The 25,700-nt window shown below is 41.2% G+C and overlaps 1 protein-coding gene and 1 long non-coding RNA gene across 5 annotated transcripts in view; one reads left to right on the top strand and one right to left on the bottom strand.

Annotated features, from left to right (window-relative positions):
• col18a1a (collagen type XVIII alpha 1 chain a) overlaps nt 1–25,700 on the top strand; it is a 91,940-nt gene that overhangs the window by 55,497 nt on the left and 10,743 nt on the right. For 2 of the 4 annotated variants that reach the window (XM_034694653.1, XM_034694651.1), the window contains 22 exons: nt 954–1,495; nt 3,361–3,444; nt 6,301–6,372; nt 13,753–13,831; nt 16,364–16,426; nt 17,348–17,478; nt 20,233–20,259; nt 20,470–20,676; nt 20,888–20,914; nt 21,060–21,122; nt 21,255–21,332; nt 21,452–21,502; nt 21,648–21,770; nt 21,884–21,946; nt 22,298–22,342; nt 22,956–23,087; nt 23,192–23,260; nt 23,482–23,508; nt 23,991–24,089; nt 24,454–24,489; nt 24,705–24,794; nt 24,894–24,926. In XM_034694653.1, the coding sequence (XP_034550544.1) occupies nt 954–1,495; nt 3,361–3,444; nt 6,301–6,372; nt 13,753–13,831; nt 16,364–16,426; nt 17,348–17,478; nt 20,233–20,259; nt 20,470–20,676; nt 20,888–20,914; nt 21,060–21,122; nt 21,255–21,332; nt 21,452–21,502; nt 21,648–21,770; nt 21,884–21,946; nt 22,298–22,342; nt 22,956–23,087; nt 23,192–23,260; nt 23,482–23,508; nt 23,991–24,089; nt 24,454–24,489; nt 24,705–24,794; nt 24,894–24,926 (2,141 nt within the window). The remainder of the gene's footprint in view (nt 1–953; nt 1,496–3,360; nt 3,445–6,300; nt 6,373–13,752; nt 13,832–16,363; nt 16,427–17,347; nt 17,479–20,232; nt 20,260–20,469; nt 20,677–20,887; nt 20,915–21,059; nt 21,123–21,254; nt 21,333–21,451; nt 21,503–21,647; nt 21,771–21,883; nt 21,947–22,297; nt 22,343–22,955; nt 23,088–23,191; nt 23,261–23,481; nt 23,509–23,990; nt 24,090–24,453; nt 24,490–24,704; nt 24,795–24,893; nt 24,927–25,700) is intronic. The other 2 variants (XM_034694654.1, XM_034694652.1) reach the window with 1 other exon arrangement.
• LOC117820744 lies at nt 20,949–21,744 on the bottom strand. The gene is made up of 3 exons (XR_004632832.1): nt 21,626–21,744; nt 21,253–21,494; nt 20,949–21,102 (listed from the first exon to the last, which is right to left on the bottom strand). It is a non-coding gene; the product is annotated as an uncharacterized LOC117820744 (long non-coding RNA).

Here is a 25,700-nt window from a genome sequence, read left to right as displayed (position 1 = left end):
GGAGGCCCAGCTGTTGGTCCCTGCGTGCCCTCGAGCAGCGACATTTAGCAGCTGTCACTAAGGTCTGTGGAGGGTTTTACTTTTTCAGTGTCTTCAGGAATAAGACACAAAAATAATTATCTCTGAAATATTCTTCATACAGTACATTGATCCAAGGTCAAGATTATGAAAAAACTTCAGGTTTTAGAATTAGACTTTTCTATAATGTGGTCTGTTACTATTTAAGTCCTAAGTTTTGCAGAGTGTACATCTATTGGCTGTAGCTCTGCATGGTTTAATCACTTGAAAGTGGAATTATAAGAACTCAGATACTTCAGGAGCCTAATCAATCAACTTTGAGGTCACATTTACATTTCAAATATCATCTGGATTTTGCTTTAAGAGGCCTTTAAGTTGACAGAAGGACGATTTGTGCGGCTGTGTTCCTTCGGTCTATAGACCTTGTCTGCTGAAGTAATCTTCTTTGTTAGTCTCATCTTGGCCTTTCCTTTGCTTTTTTTGGTGATGTCCAGCCTTGTATCAGTCTAGACGTTATAAAATGTTTGTTTGTGGTCCCCTGGAGAGGTGCTGTTGTGGAGATGCTCAAAAAAGCTTCACAGTTGAGGTCATGGCAGCGGTGGTAACGTAACATTTACATGTGATTAAATAGTTAATTGATCTTTTTTACTTCTTAAAGGAGAAACAATCATTGATTCAGGAATATTCACTTCAGTCACCTGCCTGCAGCCTGGTTGATCCTGGTCTAAAATGATACCCTGTCCTGCAGCCTGGTTGATCCTGGTCTAACATGATACCCTGTCCTGCAGCCTGGTTGATCCTGGTCTAACATGATACCCTGTCCTGCAGCCTGGTTGATCCTGGTCTAACATGAAACCCTGTCCTGCAGCCCTCCCTGCTAACCTCCACTTGTTTCCTGCAGACTTTAGACTCACATCCTTTTTCTCCCCTTCTAGAGGAGAGTGGCGTCTCCCTGCTGCAGCTGATTGGAGATCCTCCTCCAAATGAGATCACCCAGGTCTACGGTCCCGATAACAGCCCTGGCTACGTCTTTGGTCCTGATGCCAACACAGGCCAGCTGGCCCGCGCCCACCTGCCCAGTCCATTCTTCCGAGACTTCGCCCTCATCTTCAACTTGAAACCCACTTCTGATAGGGGCGGCATCATCTTTTCCGTCACAGACTCCTCACAGCGGATCATGTACGTGGGAGTGAAACTGTCTGCTGTGCAGGGCGGAAACCAAAATGTCATCCTGTACTACACAGAGCCCGACTCGCAGCAGTCCTACGAGGCAGCCAGGTTCCTTGTTCCCTCCATGAGGGATACCTGGACTCGTTTTGCCATCGCTGTGAAAGACGACAAGGTGATGTTCTACCTCAACTGTGACACAGACCCTCAGGTGATGGGCTTTGAGAGATCCCCTGATGAGATGGTGCTGGAGGCTGGAGCTGGAGTCTTTGTTGGGCAAGCTGGAGGAGCTGATCCTGATAAGTTTCTGGTGAGTGTACAGGCTTTGTTTTACACTGAACCACATTCAGGACCATAAAATCAGGACATGAAATCATCAAGGAGCCACATTATATGAAAATGTATGAAGATGCACTTATTCAAAGAATAAAATCAACTAAATGATGCTTGCACAGAGGTCTCCTGCTGCGTGAAGTTTGAGGTTGGTAGTTTCCTGTTTTCATGTTCTGTTTCCAGTCATGTGTAACATCTTGGCTGAATAACTCTCTCATGATTTAATTGCTCAAATTGGCTTATTCTAAACCACAACATAAACGTCTAAAACAGCTCTCTATCTTCTGAGAGGAGTCTGCAAATAATTGGAAGAGCTCACAGTTGGGATTTTATTAACTTCAGTCATTTGACTGTTGTAAATCCCAGCAGTTGACCGCAACAACTGTTGACCCCAGCAGTTAAAGGTCTGTGGCAGTTCACCCAGGGCTACCTGCATGAGGAAACATGTAACTGCAGGCCTGCAGACTGAGGTTGAAAAATACTTAATGAAAGCCTGGAGCAACTGAAGTGTTTAAAGAAAAGTGACGTAGATCATTTGACATTTTATTTCTTTTACTCTCAAAAAATTAAAGTTGCTTTTCTTTGCTGTGTCCAGTGTTTAGTTTGGTGAAGTATTGCTAATGGATGAAATTCCTAAAACAAAGGACCTTCCTGTTCTCTTAATTAGACTGTATTAGGCCATAAAGCCATAGAGGAAGAAGTTTTTTTCTCTTTATAGACACAATTATTTAAGTAACAGTGATTGTTACTAATCGAATACACAACTATGCAAGATATATCTAATTCCCAAGTGCTGCCCGTCTGCCCCAAAGCCCTTGAAATAAGGTTTCAGAGCTTCCCCCAATTTGAATCTTTTTTAAAGCCATGTTTGCAGACAGCTGCTCATCATATCATAAATAATTTTTGTAAGTCTTCTATAACACCAAACCATTTTTGGTATTTCCTTCTGGTCGGATATTTTGTCAGAAAGATGTTTTATAAACATCTTATTTTAAAAATCAAAGGTAACCATGTTTCCTCTCTCAGGATTTCGGCAGTGTGTATTTTTAGTGACCATAGCGTGACCCACAGCTCGAGAGGTCTTGTGAATATAATTCCCAAATCAAATAAAGTCTTGGCAAGCTTTGTTTTTGGCACTTTAATATAAAACATTTTATTTGTATAAAACGGACTTTCCATTCTTGACAGGGGTTCAGGAAGTGGATGTCCTTGTTTCTCTGTATTAATCATGCTGAAAGGATCTTTGAGACTTTTTGTTCATGAACTAAGAGTCATTCTGAAGATCTGAAGCAGTTTGCTGGAAAGGACCCTAACATGTGTGCAAAACGTTGTACAAGCTAAAAAAGAACTGTACCCACGTTAAAAGCCTTTGTAGAGCCAGGGTTCGAATGTCAAAGAGCTTTTTCGATTTATCTTCAAAGCCCTCTTAAAACGTCCATTGGACTTTTTTCTCAGGACATAAATGTGTCCTGAAGAGTCGACTTCAAATAACTCTGAAACCACCTCCTCATACAGAGCTAATGGTCCTTTGATGGGCTGAGGGATAGCATTCATGCTATCTGTGTGAGTATCCTGTGTGTGGGAAACATGTATCAGATTGTATGTGAGGGACAAAGATGGTGGTACTTCACAGGCGCAGGATAAAACCGGAGACATCAAAAGCCTCTCTCATTACGTGGACAGAGGGAATTCCCAAATAAATATCTCAGGCAGGAAGTTGATGGATAACCCTCCATGTGTGGATGCTGAAAATAAAAACATTTTGTGTGAGAAGAAGTTCTGCTCTGACATTATCACTTGACTCATCAAACATCTAAACTGCATGTCCTGGTTCTGTGACAGGGGGTCATCGGAGAGCTGAGGGTGGTGGCAGACCCCCGCGCTGCTGAGAGACACTGTGAGGACGACGAAGATGACTCAGATATGGTGAGTGACACTGGGAACAAATCACTCTTTGAAAACATGAATACATGTGATGCTGCATGACGGGAGGGGAGAAGAAACTGAGTGTTTGTCAGATCATTTCATAGAAATTAGGAACACATTTCAAACTGATTGACTATTAGCTAAAGAAGATCCAGCTGGGCCTGATTGGCAAGTCTGTCGGGTCTTTTCAAAATAAAACGCATGTAAGCCATGATGTCACTATGTTTAACTGTTCAAGCCATTAAGTGTCAAGAAATGAATGTCAGGCAGCTCCCCAACAGTGAAGCCTATATATTTAGAGCTCCCCCTGGTGACTGTCTGCAGTAAAGTTCGCCTTAGTATCTGTGACGTCACCCATCTGTTTCTGAAGCGCTGTTTTGAAGCCAATCGTCAGAGGGAGACATATTGGAAATGCTGAACTCATCCAAAAAAGTGTGACGTAAAGAGGCGGGGTTTGAGCTTCTTAGCCAACAGCTATGTGTTCCCACCTGTCAGTTAAGTCAGGCATGTCCTTATTTGGGCAAAATTCAACCCCTGACAGTGTGTGCCGATAGAGAAATTAGCCGTTTTTTGAACCAGGCTGTAAACATGTTTATTAATGCTGTAAAGATCGTCTCTATGAATGGGTGTGTATGTGGTTTCTGTTCCTGCAGCCAGCCTCAAGTGGATGCTTGATGAATTGCAGTTTATAAAACTTCTGCATGTGCTTCATATTCTGAGACCGCAGGTTTCCGCTTGGTTTTCACACAAGATTGATAAATGACGCCCATAGTGTCCAGTTTTCTCCTTCTTATTGAGAACAATAAGCATTTAAATGTGGTAAAGTGTCAGCCGGGAGCGCAACCGGGTCAGAATCAGTCCGGTGGCGGAGGAAAAAAAAGAGCTCCTGGAGACCTGTCACTCAGCTGCAGCCCCCAGCTGAGTGTCTCCGCTGTGTGCAACACCTGAAGTCAGCTGATTCTGAAACATGCTTTAAAATTAAAACACCTCCACACAGCGAGGGGCGAGAGAGCAGCAAGAGACTTCATGATGTTGAACATTCTTACATCCCTTGAACTTTCCATAGCTGTGAGCGTCCGCACAAGAATCTGGTCTGCTGTGTTCGTACCCACCTGATGTCATCAGGAACCTAAATGTGATTTTTGGTTAGCCGAAGAGGAAGCCAGATCATTTTTGTGCCCGATTTGGCTCCAAAATACATCATCGGCTCAATATGCCAGCACCCACTGCAGAGATCTTTTAGGAGGAGATGGAGGCGCACTGGTGAAACTGCCTGTTTTGTTTTTGGTTCTGAGCAGCGTTGGAATGACGTACCATACTGGTTGTGTTTTGATGTACACGAATCATTATCATGTCCGGCTAACTGGCCAAGTACTCCTTACATTCCCAGCAAAACAATACTTTCCCAGTCCGCACAGTATCATTAGTTGATGGGATTACAGTTTGTATTCAACATTACAAAGACTCATTTATCAAGTAGGACTTCCTTTGTGAAGTATTTCCCCCTGCAAGGAAGCCCACCCGGTGTGCTCTCAGAGTGTAGGCCAACATTAGCGGCTCTGTCTTGCTCTTATCAGACACAGGGAGAGACATGATTTTTAGCCCGTGTTTTCACAGTGAGATCCGCAAGAGAGAGGGACTTTGTGAACAGTCTGCAAAAATTCATCTTTAAATTGCAATAATTTACTTTGAAGAAAAAGATATTAATTTACCAAAGGTTCAACCGATCTGAAAAATTAAGCAAACATTGAACTTGCAGATAGATGCTCCCGTTAGAAGCAGTAGTGAATGTTTCCTGGTCTGTGGTTACTTTTTTAGCATGTTACATCAGTGGTCATCAATGTTCACTTTGAAACAGTTCAGAGTTTGACAGCGGCCTTCTCAGCACTGACCGTGACCACCCACACATAAACACAGGTGCCTCTCTGCAGCCCACCAGCAGCCTTTACTGTTATTTTGCAAAACACGACCTCCGCAGCTGCTCTGCTCTGTGAGACCACCAAACCTTGTCTTGACTGACAGAAGAAGGTTCAACATTTTAGCGCTTGTTATCATCAGATCTTCAGATGTTGTTGGGGTTAGATGGGAAATCACATTCCAGGTGGAAATGACAGCTTTGTGAATCCAGGATGCGTCTCTTATGTCAAATGATAACCTCTCTCACTGCTGCGGCATGTTTCCCAGAAAGCTTGATGACATCAATGTATCTGTTTCAAAAGCTGAGAAGGTGTCAAAAACACAAAAGAAGAAAAATCCTAACTTTCTAAATTCCTTTACAGCTGACTTCAGTCAAACCAAATCTCTAAGTACAGATTTGCACCAACACTCAGAACACACACACATTACAAACACTAGACCATCACTGTCAAACAACTACAGCTGCTGTTCTGAAAGAAAAGGGAAACAAATCTTTAAGTTTATGACTCAAAAATGTAATTCATTCTGTTTAATGAAATGTACTTTAAACTTTTACAATATGGAATGATAGAAAGGTGACCTTCATGTATTGCATTTTAACTATCTTGCATATTCTTTTATCAACCAGTTTCTGTGTAATAAAGACAAAATAAATGATTTAACTTCAATGACTTCATGGTGAAGACTTTTCTTTGTGACACATGTTATTACTTAAATAACTTGCCTATTGTGACTGAGAGTAAACAGCATTTTATGCAGAAAGAGGACGTATTTTAGTTGCATGCAATAAAAATTGATGGACTGCACAAATCTAATGTTGGGAACAAAATTGATATCTATGTATAGTCTTGTTTTAATTTTATGATTGAAAGGAAATTAAAAAAAAGCATCTTGTTATTTTAAATTCAGTTCAATTAAACATTTGAATTCTTCCCCCAGGCTTCAGGTGAAGGAAGCGGCTTGAGAGAAACTGGAAAGCCAAAACCAGCTGAGGAGAAACCAAGATGGACAGTAGGAAACAATAATTATTTATCTTCTTTCCTTCCTTCATTCCTTCGTTCCTTCATTCCTTCCTTCCTTCGTTCGTTCGTTTGTTCGTTCGTTCGTTCCTTCCTTCCTTCCTTCCTTCCTTCCTTCCTTCCTTCCTTCCTTCCTTCCTTCCTTCCTTCCTTCCTTCCCTCCATCCTTCCTACCTACCTTCCTTCCCTCCATCCTTCCTACCTACCTTCCTTCCCTCCTTCCTACCTACCTACCTACCTACCTACCTACCTACCTACCTACCTACCTACCTTCCTACCTACCTACCTTCCTACCTACCTACCTCCCTTCCTACCTACCTACCTACCTACCTACCTACCTACCTACCTACCTACCTTCCTTCCTTCCTTCCTTCCTTCCTTCCTTCCTTCCCTCCTTCCCTCTCACCTACCTACCTACCTACCTACCTACCTACCTACCTACCTACCTAAATTCCTTCCTTCCTTCCTTCCTTCCTTCCTTCCTTCCTTCCTTCCTTCCTTCCTTCCTTCCTTCCTTCCTTCCTTCCTTCCCTCCTTCCCTCTTACCTACCTACCTACCTACCTACCTACCTACCTACCTTCCTACCTACCTACCTACCTACTTACCTCCCTAAATTCCTTCCTTCCATCATTCCTTCCTTCCATCCTACCTTCCTTCCCTCCAGCCCGCCTGCCTGCCTGCCCGCCCCCGTTTCTTTGAGTACATCTTGGTGAAACAGACTGAGTTTTTCACCCATTTGCTCACAGTTTAAAGGCCCTGAAACAGAATCCATTTGACTAGCTGTAGTTGTAGTGGTGTTACATTCAGTCATTGACATAATACAATAACTGCTCTAGAGACACAGACACCTACCTACCTACCTACCTACCTACCTACCTTCCTACCTACCTACCTTCCTACCTTCCTACCTACCTACCTTCCTACCTACCTACCTCCCTTCCTACCTACCTACCTACCTACCTACCTACCTACCTACCTACCTACCTACCTTCCTTCCTTCCTTCCTTCCTTCCTTCCTTCCCTCCTTCCCTCTCACCTACCTACCTACCTACCTACCTACCTACCTACCTACCTACCTACCTACCTACCTACCTACCTACCTACCTACCTACCTACCTACCTAAATTCCTTCCTTCCTTCCTTCCTTCCTTCCTTCCTTCCTTCCTTCCTTCCTTCCTTCCTTCCTTCCTTCCTTCCTTCCCTCCTTCCCTCTTACCTACCTACCTACCTACCTACCTACCTACCTTCCTACCTACCTACCTACCTACTTACCTCCCTAAATTCCTTCCTTCCATCATTCCTTCCTTCCATCCTACCTTCCTTCCCTCCAGCCCGCCTGCCTGCCTGCCCGCCCCCGTTTCTTTGAGTACATCTTGGTGAAACAGACTGAGTTTCTCACCCATTTGCTCACAGTTTAAAGGCCCTGAAACAGAATCCATTTGACTAGCTGTAGTTGTAGTGGTGTTACATTCAGTCATTGACATAATACAATAACTGCTCTAGAGACACAGAATAAATGAACACTGGATGTTGTGTCCCCCTGAGGAGGATTCAGTCAACTGATGGATCCACACTTTTACCCGACAACATAACACTGCTTCTACAAACTGAGTCATAGCTGTGTTGGATAAACCACTCGTGTCTCAAGTTACTCGTCAGAAAGGAGCGAACATTCATCCCTTAAGAGAGATTAAAAACTGCTGAGTTGATGTCTGGAAATTGAGCCGCCTCTGTCTTATACATTTGGAACAAAGATGTTAAACATAGAGTTTGCCCTTGTCAGAGTGGGAAAAAAGCGACCTTTGTGGGTTAAAAGTGGGCGAACAGGACAGTTAACTATAAATTCTTTTGAAGAGTTTGTTGCATTTTATTTGGTTGCTGTCTGAAATGAAACACGGTCTACAAGAAGAGTTACCATGCCTTCATTCTCATTTCAACCCTCAGTCTGCAGCCCAACCTTTAAGTGATCAAACAGCAGAGTCTTCATGTAACATCAGACAAGGTGTGTTTAGATCGATGGAGGTGCAAACTTCTAGATGTTGTCATTTGCACTGTTATATTTCCGCACACTTGCACGCTCGTTCTCTTATTTCACCTATAATTTTAACAGTCGTTCCACGCGTTGTGTAAATCATTGCGTGCTCTTGTCTGATCTTTTGGTGTCTCTTCTTTTCACGCTGGCTTTATCTACCTCCCTTTGTCTCTGTGTCGTCCTTTCCCTGCTTTCTGTCTCTCTCACACTCACACACCATCAGATTCCACAGACACCCACTCACATCCTCCCACCCTCAGAGATAGCAGACCAAATAGTAGCACAGCCTCCACCTTACACCGCCACTGCTGTGTGTGCATGTGTGCACTCCAACTCACAATTATAGTGGAGAGTTAGAAAAACCAGATGTCAATTTGGACTTGATCTGATCCAAGTCAGAGGCCCTCCGCCTCCAGGCTTTGTTATTCTGACTGGTTTCTCCATCAACAGAGAACAGGAACTGACAGAGGTGGAAAGACAGTTAGAGAAGGAGACGGGAGGGCGTCTCTCCATCCAGTCAGAAGTCTCTCCATCATTACTCAAACCTTTACAAGGGGCTTTTCCATCTGTTCAGTAGGCATTTAGTAGCATCATGTAATATGCAATGTAAAACACAACAGCTGGCATCTAATGCCTACCTGCTGCTGTCTTTCCATCTGATGTCTGCTCCCAGAAGATAGAGCCCACACTCTGCACTATTGTCCAACCGCTGCAATTAAGGCAAGTCTGGGCAGAACCACGTCAGACAGGGGGAGTCGTAGAAGTGAAACTTTCCATTTTGTCATGCTGGAATTCATAGTGATAGATGGTAGAGCTACTCAGTCATCCTTAACGGTGCCACTGTGGGAATCCAAGTGCCCCCTTCAGCAGGAGGCCTTAAGAGGAAGTGTTTCAGGAACACAGTCTAAGCTGGAGTTGATGGAGCTGCTGTCAGCATACACTACCAGTCAAAAGTTTGGAAACACCTTCTCATTCAAGGGTTTGTATTTATTGTAATGATTGTAAACACTGTAGATTAATACTGAAGACATCAAAACTATGAAAGAACATATATATGGAATTATGTAATGAACAACAAAGTGTTAAACAAAGCAGAATCTGTTTTATATTTTAGATTCTGTAAAGTAGCCCCCTTTTTCCTTCATGACAGCTTTGCACACTCTTGGTATTCTCTCAGTCTGCTTCATGAAGTGGTCTCCTGGAATGGTTTCTAATGAACATGAGCCTTGTCAAGAGTTCATTAGTAGAATGACTTGCCTTCTTAATGTGTTTGAGACCATCAGTTGTGTTGTTCCGAGGTAGGGTTAGTACACAATGGATAGCCATATTTGACTACTGTTGTAATCCAGATTATGGCAAAACCAGATTATTTCATAGTTTTGATGTCTTCAGTATTAATCTACAATGTTGAAAATAATTAAAATAAATAAAAACCATTGAATTAGAAGGTGTGTCCAAACTTTTGACTGGTAGTGTATATCCATATATAACTACATATGCATATAAAAAGCAGATTTAAAAATAAGATCAATATGAATGCATTATTCCAGTTAAGAGTTAAACTCAGTCATAATGTAGTTGTGAACTTGTTGACTTGCTTCTTGACTTTGACACCTTTTATAAGACTCAATTAACTCCTGACTTACAGCTCACAGGACTTTAATCTGAACATAGCTGTGATTTTAGAGTCTTGTCAAAGTGTCATAAATAACGGATCATTTAACCATGATGCATGCCGTGTCTCCACAATCTGTTGCACACTTATAGATTCAGCTGGAAGAATACGATACAGAAAACAATAAACTAAGATTTAGCAAATCAGTTACAGCAAAGAATTGAAGTTTAATACCACCAGCCTTGACGACAGTGAGCCGAGCTTTAAAATGCTCTCTCATAGTTCATCCTCCAACTAAACTGAGGAGTATATTCATGTGTTCGGTGTCGCATTTCTCTATCTGACTCCTTCAGAATATAGCTTCCTGTTAAAGGCTTTCCCATGGTTACTAGCCTTCACTCCTAGAAGCCTCTTGTGTTGTATTTATTGTAGGTTTATACCCAGCACTGATAGACCAGAAAAACTTGATTCAACTCAGCCGTCTAAGTCTGACTACTTGACCTAGAATCAGCTTTGACTGAAATCCTTCAAGGCTGTAACAGGGCTACATTTCCTAAGCTGTTGTGCAATTTATGTTTCAATTTGGTTTTAAAATGTTTCACATCCAAAATCATGCACAATGATAACAAATAAAACAATGTTGCTCTGATATGTTAAGGCTGTTTAAATTTGAGAAAGTTTAGCTAAGTACAAGTCAAAGATGGTGGTGCTACAGTTTTACATTTACTGTAAGTTTTATTGTGCTGCAATGTTTGTGTAAGAGATCTCCGACTCAAGCTTCCTGATTCTTGTTTTATTTATTTAATGAAGTCACGCACATGAGAGCTCAATCCAGTTCTTGTATCAACCAGACAGTTCATTTTATGAAAAGGTCAACCCTAAATAATCTGTGCACTATCTTAAAGTTCACTTTGGGTTCCTTCCTAAAGCCACCATTGAAACAGGCTGCAGAAGCGGGATGTGTTCACTGCCCAAGGAGCTGCATACCTGCTTAAAGATTCAGGGGGTTGTGTGGTTCAAATCCATCAGCACTTATGTTCTAAAGATCAGCGCCTCCCACCCGTCAGCCGCAGCTATGATGGATAGTTTAAGGAGTGAAAACAGGGTATTCTTTATCCCATTAATATATATTATCAAATCAAGACAGTCAATATTGGTCTAGCCAAATTCCTGGCATATCCAGAGCTGTGAAACACAGCGGGGAGAAAAGTTTCCCTGTGAGCAAAGCGGTTAATTATCAACGCCGGCTTCACTCGCCCCTTCAGCTGCCCCCTCTGCTGCATTCTTTATCCCTCCCCTGTCCTGAATTCCTCAGGTGACAATATGAGGTGTGTCACCGGTGAAGAATGATCTTTAGCCGCTTGGGGGGTATTAGTATTACTCCGTCCCCCTGTCTCGTTTTCACCCAAAGGCAGTTTGGAAGCCGAGGCGATCCCAACTCCCCCAACCATCAATTACTCCGAACACTCCTGCTGCTTCTCTCAGCCAGTGCTGCAGACTGCTCGCAGACTGGAGGCTGATCTGTCTGTCTTTTGTCCACACTTTATAGAGTACACAAAACATTTCTGAAAGCAATAATGTCCGGACTTATCAAGCCAGTTTGACACAGTTTGATTTATTAATGCATTCTTAAAATGCTGGTATAAAGGTCAGAGAAGAAAGGATAGCTGGGAAACGACTGAGCGGGCTCCACAGGTTGATGTTCACTGAGGAAGGTTTCACACTTTTTGTGCTATACATGGCAATGATATTAAAGCTCACATTACATAACATGGTGCATCAACGATTCACTGCTGACTGCTGGAATAACTGGACTGACAGTCTGATGTCAGGTTTTTAAAGAAATGTCCTCCCTGATAGAAATAAACTGACTTGTTAGTTATTGGTGGGAACAGGTGAATCCTAAAGTAGCTGCAGCCCTTAACCTGCCCTGCTTTATTGTTTATTTGACTTTAAATGGAACATTGTAGTCAGTAAAATAAATAGTGTTTTGATTGAAGAAGGCTTGAGAAGAGAAGTGTTACGAAGTGAAGAATTTTCTAGTCGTTTCTACAAGCAAACACTGAGCTCACTTTATAGAATAGAATAGATCTTTATTGTCATTGTTGTGAAATAATAAATAGCAGTTTAGCACCTCTTCACTATAGAAGCACAGGATTTAACATTTAAAATAACACAATATGACAATAGTAATGAAAACAAGGCACGCTAAAATGATAAAATAAGCTAGTAAATAAAATAAACATTTTGTCATTTTAGCATGCCTTGATTATCTAACACAGCTAAACACAGCTCACAGAGTCTGTGAGGAAACAATGTCAAACTGGTGTGCCAAGTGATGCTAACATTTGCAACACAAATGTGAGAAGTAGCCCCACTTTACTGTTACACAGTCAGACTAACTCTAACCCAACCAGTGCAGTCACCCCATGCTGGCTATTTGAATGAGAGTGCATTACACTTCACTTTTCAGACCGGGGCCCATCTGCACGTCCAGTTATTACACAAATGGGACCATTAGTCTTAATGTAGCGTTATGGAACGGCCCATTTGGCTGTAGCGTTAGCCGCATGCACAACTGCAAATAATTGGCCAATTAACTAACTGCACCATGAGAGCGAGGCTAGTGCAAAATGTCACATGTCCAGGGAACCTCCTGGAAAGCCCCGATCCAACAAATGCAAACTGCACATGCCTCCTACACATAAACAACGAGCTGTACCGGTGTGACTGAGAGAAGATCAAGAAGAAATGGACATTTTACTACAAGAATATAAAATGAACAAACAGCTGTCATCAGCAAGTCAATCCTCAAAGATCATACTTTTCCAAAGGATTGGTTCGATCCCTATATATCCGTTGTCTTCTCATATGTGGTCTTAATAAGTAACACATAAGCACGATGTCCTCCATCCTTTAAACAGCCTAACAGGTGTGGTGATCTTGCCTTTAACACCTGTAATGGTGGAGTCTACCTCCATTAAATGTAATGCTTTGTTGGGGTGTTAACCTGGCTCATGCAGACCGCTAATCACGTTTTTTTTAACCATTAGTACAAACAGCCCGTTTTCATCGCTAATGGCTGGACGTGCATACGGGCCGTGGATGCTACATCCACTTCTTCTGCACAGTCAATGACACACATAAACACAAATACACAAACATTTTCATGAATGAAGGTTGGTGTTTGTTCGTTGTGCAGTAAACATGCTCCGTTATTTTTCTCACAGTGTTTTTATGCCTGTTTGCAACTGCAGGCTCGATCTGTGTGATCGACCCATGGCTTTGTTCCATGGCAGCCTTACAAATGTTCATATTAAGAGCAGTTTTTACGATGAGATGTCTGAAAGTGATCAACACGTAAACCACAATTACTAAAAAACTGAACAAGATGCCTGAAAAGAGAAAGGAACAGTGTTCCGTCTTCGCACGTTGACTCAATCATGTTGTAAAAAAGTCCTGAAGTAAAGCTGGAATCGTCTCGTTACTGAGAAAGAAAGCTTCAACTTCACAAACTATAAAGATTTGAAGGATTTAACTTTTACCACAGTGCAGAAACATGACTCACACTGGGTTGTTCCAGATTAATGTGAACCATCCCTCATTCTGTGAGGGTCCTCGGATTGGTTTTACAGATCTCTGTGCAGGGTCAGTGCAGGCTTCAACTAAAGGTCAACTGTTACCCTTTTTGAAATGTGTCTCTTGTATGATTGTTCCCCTGCAGACTGCTCCTCCCTCTTCTCGGCCTATCCAGCAGCCACCAGTGATCAAGAAAGAGGAGGTGTCACTTTCAAGAGAAACTGGTGAGTTTATCTGAGACTGAACATGTTTTTCATTCAATAATCACTCACTTTTCTAAAGTTCAACCGCTCTTCTACCAGGGACACATCAACACTGACTCTAAATGAAGTCTCTTTTGTGTTTCTGTAAAAGTCCTGTACAAAGCTTTACCAGTCCGAAAGTTGAGTGTTGTTTTATGTCGACAGAAGTGTTTTTACAGATGACTTTGGATCTGCCTCTCACTGTTTCACAAATGTCCCTGTGTTTGACGAATATGTAGTGGTTTTTACGGAGAGGGAGAAAAAGATGTGGTAGCTTCACATGTTGAAACGTGACTTAGCTCACCTGTTGGGTATGGAAGGTAGAATAATGACGCCATAAGGTGTCGCAGGGTTCATATTCCTAGAAGAAACTGCTCCTCTGAGCCATCTTTAAACAGATTCACTGACACACGTCTCCCTCTAGTGGACAGATGAATTAATGCAGTACAGGAGCTGAGGTCTCGTGGTGTATGTTGCTAAATGACAACTTGTTCAAGCAGTTTTTATTTGTTGCAGAAGGATGCAAGATTTCTTGAATGTTTAACACATCACCCAGAGACTTTAGGATAATTTGACCCTTTTCACTCAGTAATCACAAAGCTGGGTAGAGATACTTTTTGTATTACTGTCAGGGTTAAAGAACATTCTTACTATCTGTATACATTTCCCTGTCCTTGAGGTTTTCCTTTATATGGTATTATTATGGGAAGAAGGTTTTCCCAGTGTTCCTCCTTATGTATTATTATAAGTGTTTTTCACAACTGCCTTCTGCAGAGGCCATTTTTATTCCAAACTGAAGGTGACTTTGTTACAGCTGCAGGTTATCCAGGTTTTGCACAGGATCAGTTCATTTACAAGAAAACAGAGAAATATGTAGATAAAGAAAAATAAACTCATCAGGATAGATTCAAATACACAAGACAAATACCATAGTATCATCCTTTGTAAATACAGTACAGTAAACACCTGCAGAATATCTGTTTGAATATCCTCGATACAAATACACCAGAATCTTTTAATTGAATATGAAGATCATATTATGAAGATACATTTATTATGAACTAATGCTTTGTACTTTTCCTTCTAAACACCCCACAGTCTGCCGACAAATTCAGCTGTGTCCTCTAAATACTCTTAAAGCCACTTGATGCCACCTAGTGGTGATGGTGTGAATTACACCTGAACAGTTCTACTGAGGAACACACTTTCATTGGGAACCTCATGATTGCTTTGTTTTTTTTATTTAAACACATTACATTTCCAGTAAACTTCATGATTAGGAATCATCAACACTAAAGCTAAATACAAAGATGTTTAATGAGAGTGTGATGGCACACTGTGGATCTCAGTCATCATCGAGGGCTACCATCATGAGGTCATGGCAGAGTAAAGCCACATTACTGGATTACTACTATCCATCAGCTATTCAGTATCAAATGTGATATGATATGGCTTACATGTATATTTAATTGGAGATATATAGAGTTCATTTGCAGTTTTTAGAGCTTGAGATCTATCCCTATTAAGTTGCAACATACATTTAAAATATGATGTGTTGGAGCTATGTTACAGCTTTTAGATGCTGGTGAGAAAACTTGCACCATTTTTAAATGAATAATGATATTTTGTATGATTGAAAATGTAAATGCAACAAGATATAACTGCATGCTTCACCTACTTCATCTACTACAGGGGTTCCCAAACTTTTCAGCCTGTGTCCCCCAAAATATAGGTGCCAAAGACTCGTGACCCCCACTGTCCCTCAAAGTGATTTAATGTGTCTTCATTTAGCTGGTCTGCAGAAAATGACCCTACCTATATGAGCATGTGTCTGTGTTCCCTGTGCTGTTATGAGTTAACCTGCTGCTACTGATGCTTTTGATAATTAACTGTTCACTAACCCTAAACTTAGGAGTCATCTGGAGAAAAGAAAGGCAGAAAACTCATTACATTTTCTATTTTCAAGGTTTGATTTCAAGGTTAGCGACAATTTTTGTCCATATTTTTTACTATAATGGGTAAAATGTACTAATTTTAGATAACTTTAAAAAAACATTCTGAACGACATCTCACGTGACCCCCGTTTGTGTCTCGTGACCCCCAAGGGGGTCCCTACCCACACTTTGGGAACCCCTGATCTAGTAGATATATGATAACAGTGTTTGACATGTATAATTCTTCTTTATTGTATCCCTAGAGATCACTGATGATAACATTTATATACAGCTAATAGCTCTGTTCATGCTAAATGAACATCACGTGTTGGTTACTGAACAACGAGCATTAACAGTTTAATAAGAGAATAGATTGGACACAGATATTATAGGATGTAAAATTAATAGAACAATACTTTTGAATGATTCAAAAGTTCATTGTTTCATTCATACAAGAAAGCATTATGACTGAATAAACAAAAGGACAGAGTGGCTCCAGTCATATCCTGGACCATCTAACGGACCTGAAACACGGTTTTCATGGAGACTAATGTAACACTGTCTTTTGCGTTGTGTCCAGCAACTGACTCCCGGCAGGTTTCAGTTCCTGTGGAGTCAAGACCCGGACTTCCTGGGTCACCAGGTGGGTCGAGGGAGTTTTAAAAAATGCAGAGACAAGCATCCACATTTCCTGTGTTTGTTTTCCTTTTTTACTCTCTGGGCTGGTGTTCAACCTACTCCATGTGTTCTCCTCATGTAGGACCTCACATGGATTTCAAAAGCACACAAGCTAAAGAATGCATGAAACCGACAACTGAAAGCTTTTGAATTCACACGGGGTGGTGGACATGTTTGTGTAAAAGCCAGGGGGATGAAAGTGTTGGGCTCTTCTGGCTGTAATCTCGTGTAGAAATTTGCAACAAGGAAGAAAATAGAGGAGCACAATTGGAAGAGGGAAATTGCAAAGGGGAGAGAAAATGAGGATGACTGGAAAAAAGGATTGTGAAAGAGTTTGGTAAATCCTCAGATGCAGTTTACTGCATGAAGTGATGAGGGCAGGACGAGTATTAAACTTCAGCTGAGCCTACTAATGCTATGATGTGGGGCATACTCTTTTCTTCGGTGAATATTCCATGTTCATGTATCAGTTTGAATTTTTTCATTGCGTTATTCCAAATCTTAAACTTAAAAATGTAAGAAGATGCCAGAAGAAGATGATATGAATGTGCGCAGTGCTGGAGAATGGAAATATTAACCCTCTGTTGCTCTGATGTTGGTAAAAGTTGTCGGTGAAGTCAGCTCAGCAGCATGGTGGTGCATGCAAGTGTGGGAAGGTGTGGACAGTAACCATCTGGAACCCTGACATGGCCTTTAAGCTGAGGCTGTGCACACTGGGTTTCTCGCTCCATCAAGCAAAGTCATTTTATTTTCCTCCCTCCTCCTCTTCTTTTGGGAGCAGGAAATGTCATGTGTATTGTTTGGGTTTGGGGATACAATCATTCATCATTTCTGAAAGGTCTTTTCATGAGGGTATTAATGACTCTGTCTCTGTGGGTGTTTTCAGGGCCAGTTGGGTCTAAAGGAGAAAAGGGCGACCAAGGAGACCGAGGACTGAAAGGAGACAGGGGTCCGATCGGGCCAAAGGGAGATTCTGGCTCCAGCTCCAGCTCCCGGGGTGGAGCCCGCGGAGAGAAGGTCTGAACCTTTCTTTTTGTCTGCAGTAACTGTATTAGATAAATACTCATTGTTATTCAGTTTGGGATCCGGGGTAATGGTGCATGAAAACATTATATTAACTTAATTAGTTCCTCTGAAGGTTGTGATGGGCAGTGAGCTAGTTGGTAAAAGAACTGAGAGAGAAAAAGAAAGAACAGAGGTAGAGACAGATTCAGTACATGAGCTGTGGTGAAATGCCCTAAAGGAACACAAGGGGGAGCTGTAAATCCTGATCTAGCAGTAAGCAGTTATCTCAGGCTGTACTCATGTTAACACATCCAATCTGTTTTAACACATATAGTACTTTTATTTGTTAAAGATTAAATGTGTATCTGTCTCATGAGGCTGATATGTTATACGAAGAACTGAACAACATGTTCAACTGTCAAAGGAGAGGACATCATTTTTCCCAGCTGTTGATTTAAAAATATTCTGCCCCTTCTTCCCGTAAAGAGTTTCATTTCAACGTTAATTTTAAATACTGTAAAATTCAGATTGAACATGAAATAAAATAAACCACACAGTTATGATTCTAATGAATCAACAAAGACAGAAGTCCTACAAACACCAAACCAATCTGAAACAGTACACTAAAACCACCTCAAGGTCAGCACTGCTTTAAAAGCGATCCTCGTACTGTGGAGTCAGAACACTTTAAGTAGTCTTCACATTTGACTTAAACTTTATTTCCCTGCACAGAGGCCATGCTGTGTGAATGCTGCAGAGCACCACTAAAAAAGAAGCTATTGAGTTTTAACTTGAATCAAAAAGGATAACAAATCAAATTAACAAGAAGAAATTCTGAATTAAGTTTCCGATATATACTATTATTATAATGGAGTGACCTTCAGTAATTTGCAACTGCCATACACACTTCAGCAACGTTCTGTCTCTTTATTTGAGTCTCTGTTGGTGTATTTTAAATAATACAGTTTTTTATAATCAGCTTCTGTTTGACTGTCTCCTGTACTAAACACACACAAATACAATCCAACAGGAAACTGAAACAATTTTCAAAATAAAGAACAATATTACATATTAGCAGTAAGGCTGTGTGAAGTTTGGTGATACAGTACATACCATGACACAGGGGTTAAGATTCAGTGTGTTGAGACCATAGACTGTATAAAATATGGACGTAGTATCCGTGACGTCACCCATCTGTTTTTGAAGAGCTGTTTTGAGACCAATCGGTGGCCGCAGCCATATTGCTTCTGTCGAGCCAGTGTGACGTAAAGAGGCGGAGTTTGAGCCTCCTATCCAACAGCTGCAGTGTTCCCAAAGGCAGCTGTGCCTCTCATTGGAAGACTTGTAATCTCAATATCTTTGAAATTGCTGCATTAGAAAAAAATTCACCCTCCTCACAGTGAGAGGACATCGAGAAATGAGCTATTCAGACTACACTCATCTTTTGTACCAGGCTGTAAACATGTTTATTAATGCTGTAAAGACCAGCTTTGTCCCATTCATGTGTATGTGACTTCTGGTACTTCCGGAGTCAGCCTCAAGTGGATCCTCGATGAACTGCAGCTTTTAACACTTCCGCATTGACTCATATTTTTAGACTGGAGGTTGCCGCTTGGTTGAGATCATAGACTGTATAAATAATGGAGGTAGTATCGGTGACGTCACCCATCTGTTCCTGAGCGCTGTTTTGAAACCAATCATCTGCGTCAGCCATATTGGAAATGTTGAACCCAACCTAACATAGGCTGTTTTCAAAATGGCCTGCTACATACTACTAATGTAGTAGACAGTAGGTACTGCCTACTACATACTGTGTTTGAAGGTAGTATGCAGTATGATTATTCTGTTGGATCTGTGTTGCAGTACGCTGAGCCAGACATCACTGGATTTCCTGTTCCTGAATGTGGAAGTGAACAACGGCCAAGCTGATAGAGAAACTGCTTCTTTAGCATCACTTATGATTTAAAAAGTTAAGAAGTGGTTTATATGTCATTTTATAATTTTCACAGCACCTCAAAACTGAGTTCCTTCATCGAAAAAAGAAGAGAAAAATAAAAAGCTGAACGAGCGCTGTGCATTGTGGGAAACAGTACGTGAGGGAGACTGGTCAGATGCATACTGTAAAATTTTCCCGAATCAGTACGACATCCGGGGAGTTTTGGCATACTGCAGATTTTGCTCTTGTTCACATACTACATACTGAATTTTTCCCAAATCAGAACATACTGCTAGTATAGTAGGAGGTTTGAAAACAGCCTTAGTGTGAGGTAAAGAGACAAGGTTTGAGCCTCCTAGCCAACAGCTATGTGTTCCTGCCTGTCAGTCATATCAGTCATGAACTTATTTGGGCAAAAACTTGTAATCTTAATATCGTCTGAACCGTTGCGTTAGAAAAAAATTCACCCCCCATACAGTGTGTACTGATAGAGAAATATGCTTTGTGGACCCAAGCCGTTTTTTGAAACAGACTGTAAACATGTTTATTTCTGCTGTAAAGATTGTCTTCTTTGAATGGGTGTGTATGTGGTTTCCGGTGTTTCTGCAGCCAGCCTCAAGTTGACGCTCGATGAATTGCAGTTTATAATACTTCTGCATGGGCTTCATATTTCTAGACCCGAGGTTGCCGCTTGGTTGAGATGTAAAGCAGTAATAAAAGCAAGGTTATATGTGGATATAGTTGTTATCTAGTGCTCTGTGTCAGTATTTATGTTTCAACATGAAGACCTCTGACACTAATGTGACACTGTCTCTTCTTTGTGTTTTCAGGGGGAACTGGGAGAAAAAGGATCAAAGGTGAGCTTGGTCTTTCTTTGGCTGCTTTGGTTTGAGTCTCTGTAGCTCTGGAGGCCTTCACATGTTTAGTGCATCTCTGCAGCCGGTCAGCTGATCATCTCTACCTGAGTGATGCTGATCAGCTTTCCCTCTGCTGCAGCATCGAAGACGAGAAACTGAGCCGCATTCATTTCATCCCCTCGGCTAACCCTGATGTTTTTTCATCTTCAGGGCTCTGCAGGCTTTGGCTACCAAGGTACAAAGGGAGAGCCTGGTCCACCTGGGCCAGCTGGTCAACCAGGCCCTCCAGGGCCCGCCACTGAGTTTTCAGTTGGCAATGATGGCACAGTTGCTTCCAGAGTCCCAGGACCTCGAGGACCAGCTGGACCACCAGGTGCCTCAGGACCCGAGGGACCACCAGGAGCTGATGGGGAGCCAGTGAGTAGAATTAATATGTATTTTTCACAAGGTGCTGCAGATGTTGAACCAACGTTGCTTGTGTGTAGGTAAAGTCCAGAACAGAACAGAACACACACACTGTAACGTGCTCGTGAAACACACAAGGTGTCTAAACATTTCAAACAAATGACAAAACAAATATGCAGTTTGATATGAAGTGACTCATTCTTTCTTTATTTCACTCTCACAGGGTGATCCTGGTGAGGACGGGAAAACTGTAAGTTGTTGTTTTACCTGCAAAATTAATTGAATTGAATTTGTGCAAACAGTCAAAGGTTATCTTAAGATGAAACATCAGAGAAGCTTAGTCTATGACAGTAAAACTTTAAACACAATGACAACCTCTTGTTTCCTCGCCACAGGGTTCCGATGGTCCTCCAGGGTTCCCAGGAACCCCAGGTGATTCTGGAGTCAAAGGAGAGAAGGTGAGACGCTCAGTGACATCAACAGAAAAAACAGGAGACACATGTTTCACATATTTATGATACAAAATAATGTTTGTATGAGAAAAATCATTGAGCCCCAATGAATCATCTTTATAAATTGTGTGCATACAGGGAGATCGTGGAGAAGGTCAACCTGGCGCCAGGGGGCTCCCAGGACCTCCAGGACCCCCAGGACCAGGCATGAGATCTGTGAGTGAACGTTAGCCTCAGTCAGATGCTGAACAGTGGAAGTAAAGATGTATCAGCACCAGACTCCCTCTGTGTGAATCATTTGTTGAATCCAACTGATTCCAGTTGATGTGTTTCAGACTTTTGTGGACATGGAGGGCTCTGGATTTCCTGATCTGGAATCTGTGCGGGTGAGAGAAATGCATTGGTTTTTTTTACTAACAGAATCCTTAAATGTCAAAGTTCAGTCCAAAAAAGGGATTTAATCTGCTAATCTTTGACACGTAATGCATTACAAATTCCATTTCATTTACAACTTCTCTTCTCTTGTTGCAGGGACTTCCTGGCCCACCAGGTCCTCCTGGTCCCCCAGGTCTTCCTGGTCCCTCTACAAGAGGCACAGCATCTGCCTCTGGGGCATTTGGTCCTCCAGGAAAGGACGGGGCTCCTGGTCAACCAGTGGGTGTCCAGTTTTATTTCTTTTAACCCAACAATCCATAAATATCTGAATCATGATGATGTTATAACTGTTCTAACCAAAGAGAGAACTTCTCTGATCTTGTGGACTATAGGGTTTGCCTGGTTTGCCGGGTACTGATGGTTCTCCAGGACTTCTTGGTCCTAAGGGAGAAAAGGTAATCATTAAGTCATTAATTTACGTCCTTTGTCAAAATGAATGAAATCAATTTTCTGCAGTTTGAAACTGGAGCCACAAAGCTTCTCAATGAGTTTAACATAGTTCATGAGAAAAGATGGAATACATAAACGTCAAATAAACATGAGAAAGCTGGGCTAACTAGCTTACCTTCTCACTCTGGGAAACAAACTTAGGAACAGTCATACCTCTGACATGTTGAAAGTGAAGAACCATTGCAAAGCTAACACACATACAGACTACATCAAGTGTTTGCTAACAGTGAAGTTGGCCTCTGATAACCGGTCCGGTCTGGTAACCGTGTTTGGTTGTACCCTGTTGTCGGCTCTAGGGGGATTCAGGCGTGCTGGGTCTTCCAGGTGCCGTTGGAGGAAAGGTGTGTATTTCATTATAATCTTGAATATTAATGTTTCCTTAAAGTCTCCACCGCTTTACAGCGAGAGCCGTACTTTCAAACACCACCACCACTGTGTGATGGTGTACATTTGGGAAGTGATAAATCAGCCTTCATTCTACTCTTCCTTTTCTCTTCCCTTTCATTCCTACAGCCAAGCCCATACTTTTCTTTCCTCTCCAATCTACTGCCACACTCTTTCTCCTCTCCCTACTTTCTTAAGTCTCCCCATCCTCAGGTAACTGTGCTCCGGCACTCATCACAAGGGATTTGTGTCTGCTGCAGACTTGACTTAAAGTTTAATCCGAGTGCTGACACTGGTTTGGTTTAACGTTTGGTGACGTCAAAAATGGGTCCTTAAACAACGCATGGATTTGATTTGACTTAAAATGTTCTTTTATACCACTCGTACCAGCACTGATAACTAAATGCTGCATGACAAGTATTAGTGGTTGTGTGCAGGATGCATGCAGACCTGGATTCAACATGTCTGCACCACCTTACCTGAGGACTTTACTCAGGGAGACTTTCTGTGCTCTGGTTTCTTAAATTCTCACTTTTTTGTTCTGATTCTTTCTTTCATTTAATCCTACAGGGAGATCAAGGAGACCATGGTTTACCTGGATCTCCAGGCGAACCTGGATTGGCTGGTCTGCCTGGACCCATAGGACCAGTTGGGCAACCTGGGCCTCCAGGACCTCCTGGACCAAGTTATCGTGTTGGATTTGTACGTTTTTCTCTGAGATGTTTCAGTTTTGATAATTTAGTTGTCAGAGACGTTAAACCAGGAGATAACTGCTGTTAACTAAATATGATTGTTGTTGTTTGAAGGACGACATGGAGGGCTCTGGTGGTTTCTCAAATGGACTCCCTGGTGTCAGAGGACCAGAAGGAAGACAGGTCAGTACTGGGTAATGCAGGAGAACTTAAGGACATGTCACAGGACATGAACAGTACCCTGGTTATCTGTAATGATCCAGTTAGTGCTACTGTTTCTCTAACAAACAAACAAAGTCATGGTTCTTGTCTGAACAGATCGACAGTTCACGGCTGTAAATGTGTAACTGGGGCTTATCTTTGGGACGTAGGAAACTAACCAACACTTGTGTGTTCTCTTTCAGGGTCTTCCTGGCTTGCCTGGACTTCCAGTAAGTTATTTAATCCCTGGTTCATTTGTACCGTGTTCCAACTCACATGCTCTCTCTACCTTGAAAGTAAACTATTGAACACAGGCTCTTAATGAGTATGTAAGGGAAGTAGAAAGACACAAACGTGTGAGTTCCAGCTATCTGGACTGAACCCTGGTTTGTCAGGTGATAAGTGAGAGTTTAGGATGTGTGCTCCCCAAAGTTTCTTCATCTAATTATTCCAGATTCTTGTTTTTACTGGGTTTACACCTACCCTTGATACTCTCCTCTGCTGTCCTCACATGTTTTAGTTTAAGGAACAACCAGCGTAAAGACAAATGAGCTGCAGATAATTGATTCTTGAGGGGAAGTTCAGACTTGAACTGCTTTTACAGCAGAAAGAGCATCTTAACATAACCCTACTGTACTGTCATCGATGAGGACCAGGAACAGATCAGCTGGCTCACGTTGTATTGAGTTCTCTGCTGAAATGTCCTTTGCAGGGTAAACCTGGGTTCCCTGGTTTACCAGGTCAGAAGGGCCATGAAGGTCCTATTGGACGAGACGGTCAAGCCGGGCTGGATGGCTTCCCTGGACCTCAGGTAACGTTCTTTCTCCAGAACTCTGTTTCCTGCATGAATAAAGGCCAAACCCTGGAGGTCGCATGATTTCTCTAAACATCAGTCAGCCAATCATTAAGAGAAGACTGCTGCTTTAAAATGTCAACACTGTTATTACGTATTTAGACTCAGTCATTTCTCAGGAAGCTTCCTAGTTTATGGAAAAAATATCTCAAAAGCTTCTCTAATTGAACTCAAAGTGATGCAGGACTTTATTGTCTTCAGTTTTGGAATAAGCAGGTTGTTTGTCTTGTCTTTTGTCGGCCTGTTTATGGAGCAGGTGCTGAACAAAAGGTGAACACACTGGATGTATCTTTTGTCTCATTTTCTTTCATCCTGTTTTCAGGGACCAAAGGGCAACAGTGGGGACAGAGGAGAGAGGGTGTGTATCAATTTAACCTTGAGTATCCATCCATTCATTCATTCATTGATAAAGGAGAGCTGTCCACCTTTTTGTATCCTTGTTAATAGATTAATTGATTTATTAAACCTAACTATGTGTCATATTGAGCATACAATGTATTCCTAGTCTTGTATGTCTTTTTAGGTATTTGAGTCATAATACTTTGGCTGCCTGTGTGCATGTTGTGGTTTTAGGGAGACCCAGGTCGAGATGGAAACGGGATTCCAGGACCACCCGGTCCCCCTGGACCACCAGGACAAATCATCTATCAGATATCTGGCAATGTGAGTCACATTAAACTAAAACAAACTGCAATCTAAAGCTTTCAGCAGATTGATCAGTGATGCAGATATCTAACCTCTGTTTTGTTTCTGTCTCCACAGCCCGATGGAAGCGCCGGCACTGTGGGAACACAGGTTTGAACTAATTACAATTATACTGTCTCCAAAATACAGAGACACAGCTCTGGTCTAGTGCAGGCTTGGACATTCATGATCAAGTTGTATGCAGGTCTGCATAGAGCAACCAACAGACATTTAATTCACACATCTTCAAGCTCACAACAGTGAAGGGGTCTATCCTCAATGGTTGCATTCAGAGGTGTATAAACGTTGTTTTATTTATTGTGTTTTAATCTTTTTGTAAAGTGACCTTGAGTGTTTAGAAAGGTGCTTCTAAATAAAATGTATTATTATTATTATTATTTATTATTATTATTATTATTATTATTATTATTATTATTATTATTATTATTATTATTATATGTATTATTATTATTATTATTATTATTATATGTATTGTTATTATTATTATTACTATTATTATTATTATTATTATTAGTATTATTATTATTATTAGTATTATTATTATTATTATTATTATTATTATTATTATATGTATTATATGTATTATTATTATTATTATTATTATTATTATTATTAGTATTAATAATAATAATAATAATATTATGATTATGATTATTATTAATATTAATATTATTATTGTATTTATTATTATTATTATTATTATTATTATTATTATTATTATTATTATTATTATTATTATTATTATTATTATTATTATTATTATAATATTCCATGAGTGCACAATCTCCTGATTATTATTGTAAAGCTCTGTGAGACATTCAGGACCTTGTAATTGTTCCTTTAGAGGCAGCTGTCGACTGAGTC

This window comes from Notolabrus celidotus, chromosome 10, assembly GCF_009762535.1.
Source record: "Notolabrus celidotus isolate fNotCel1 chromosome 10, fNotCel1.pri, whole genome shotgun sequence".
NCBI lineage: Eukaryota > Metazoa > Chordata > Actinopteri > Labriformes > Labridae > Notolabrus > Notolabrus celidotus.
The sequence above is the reverse complement of the archived record's forward strand: the minus strand, read 5'-3'. Positions and strand labels throughout refer to the sequence as shown.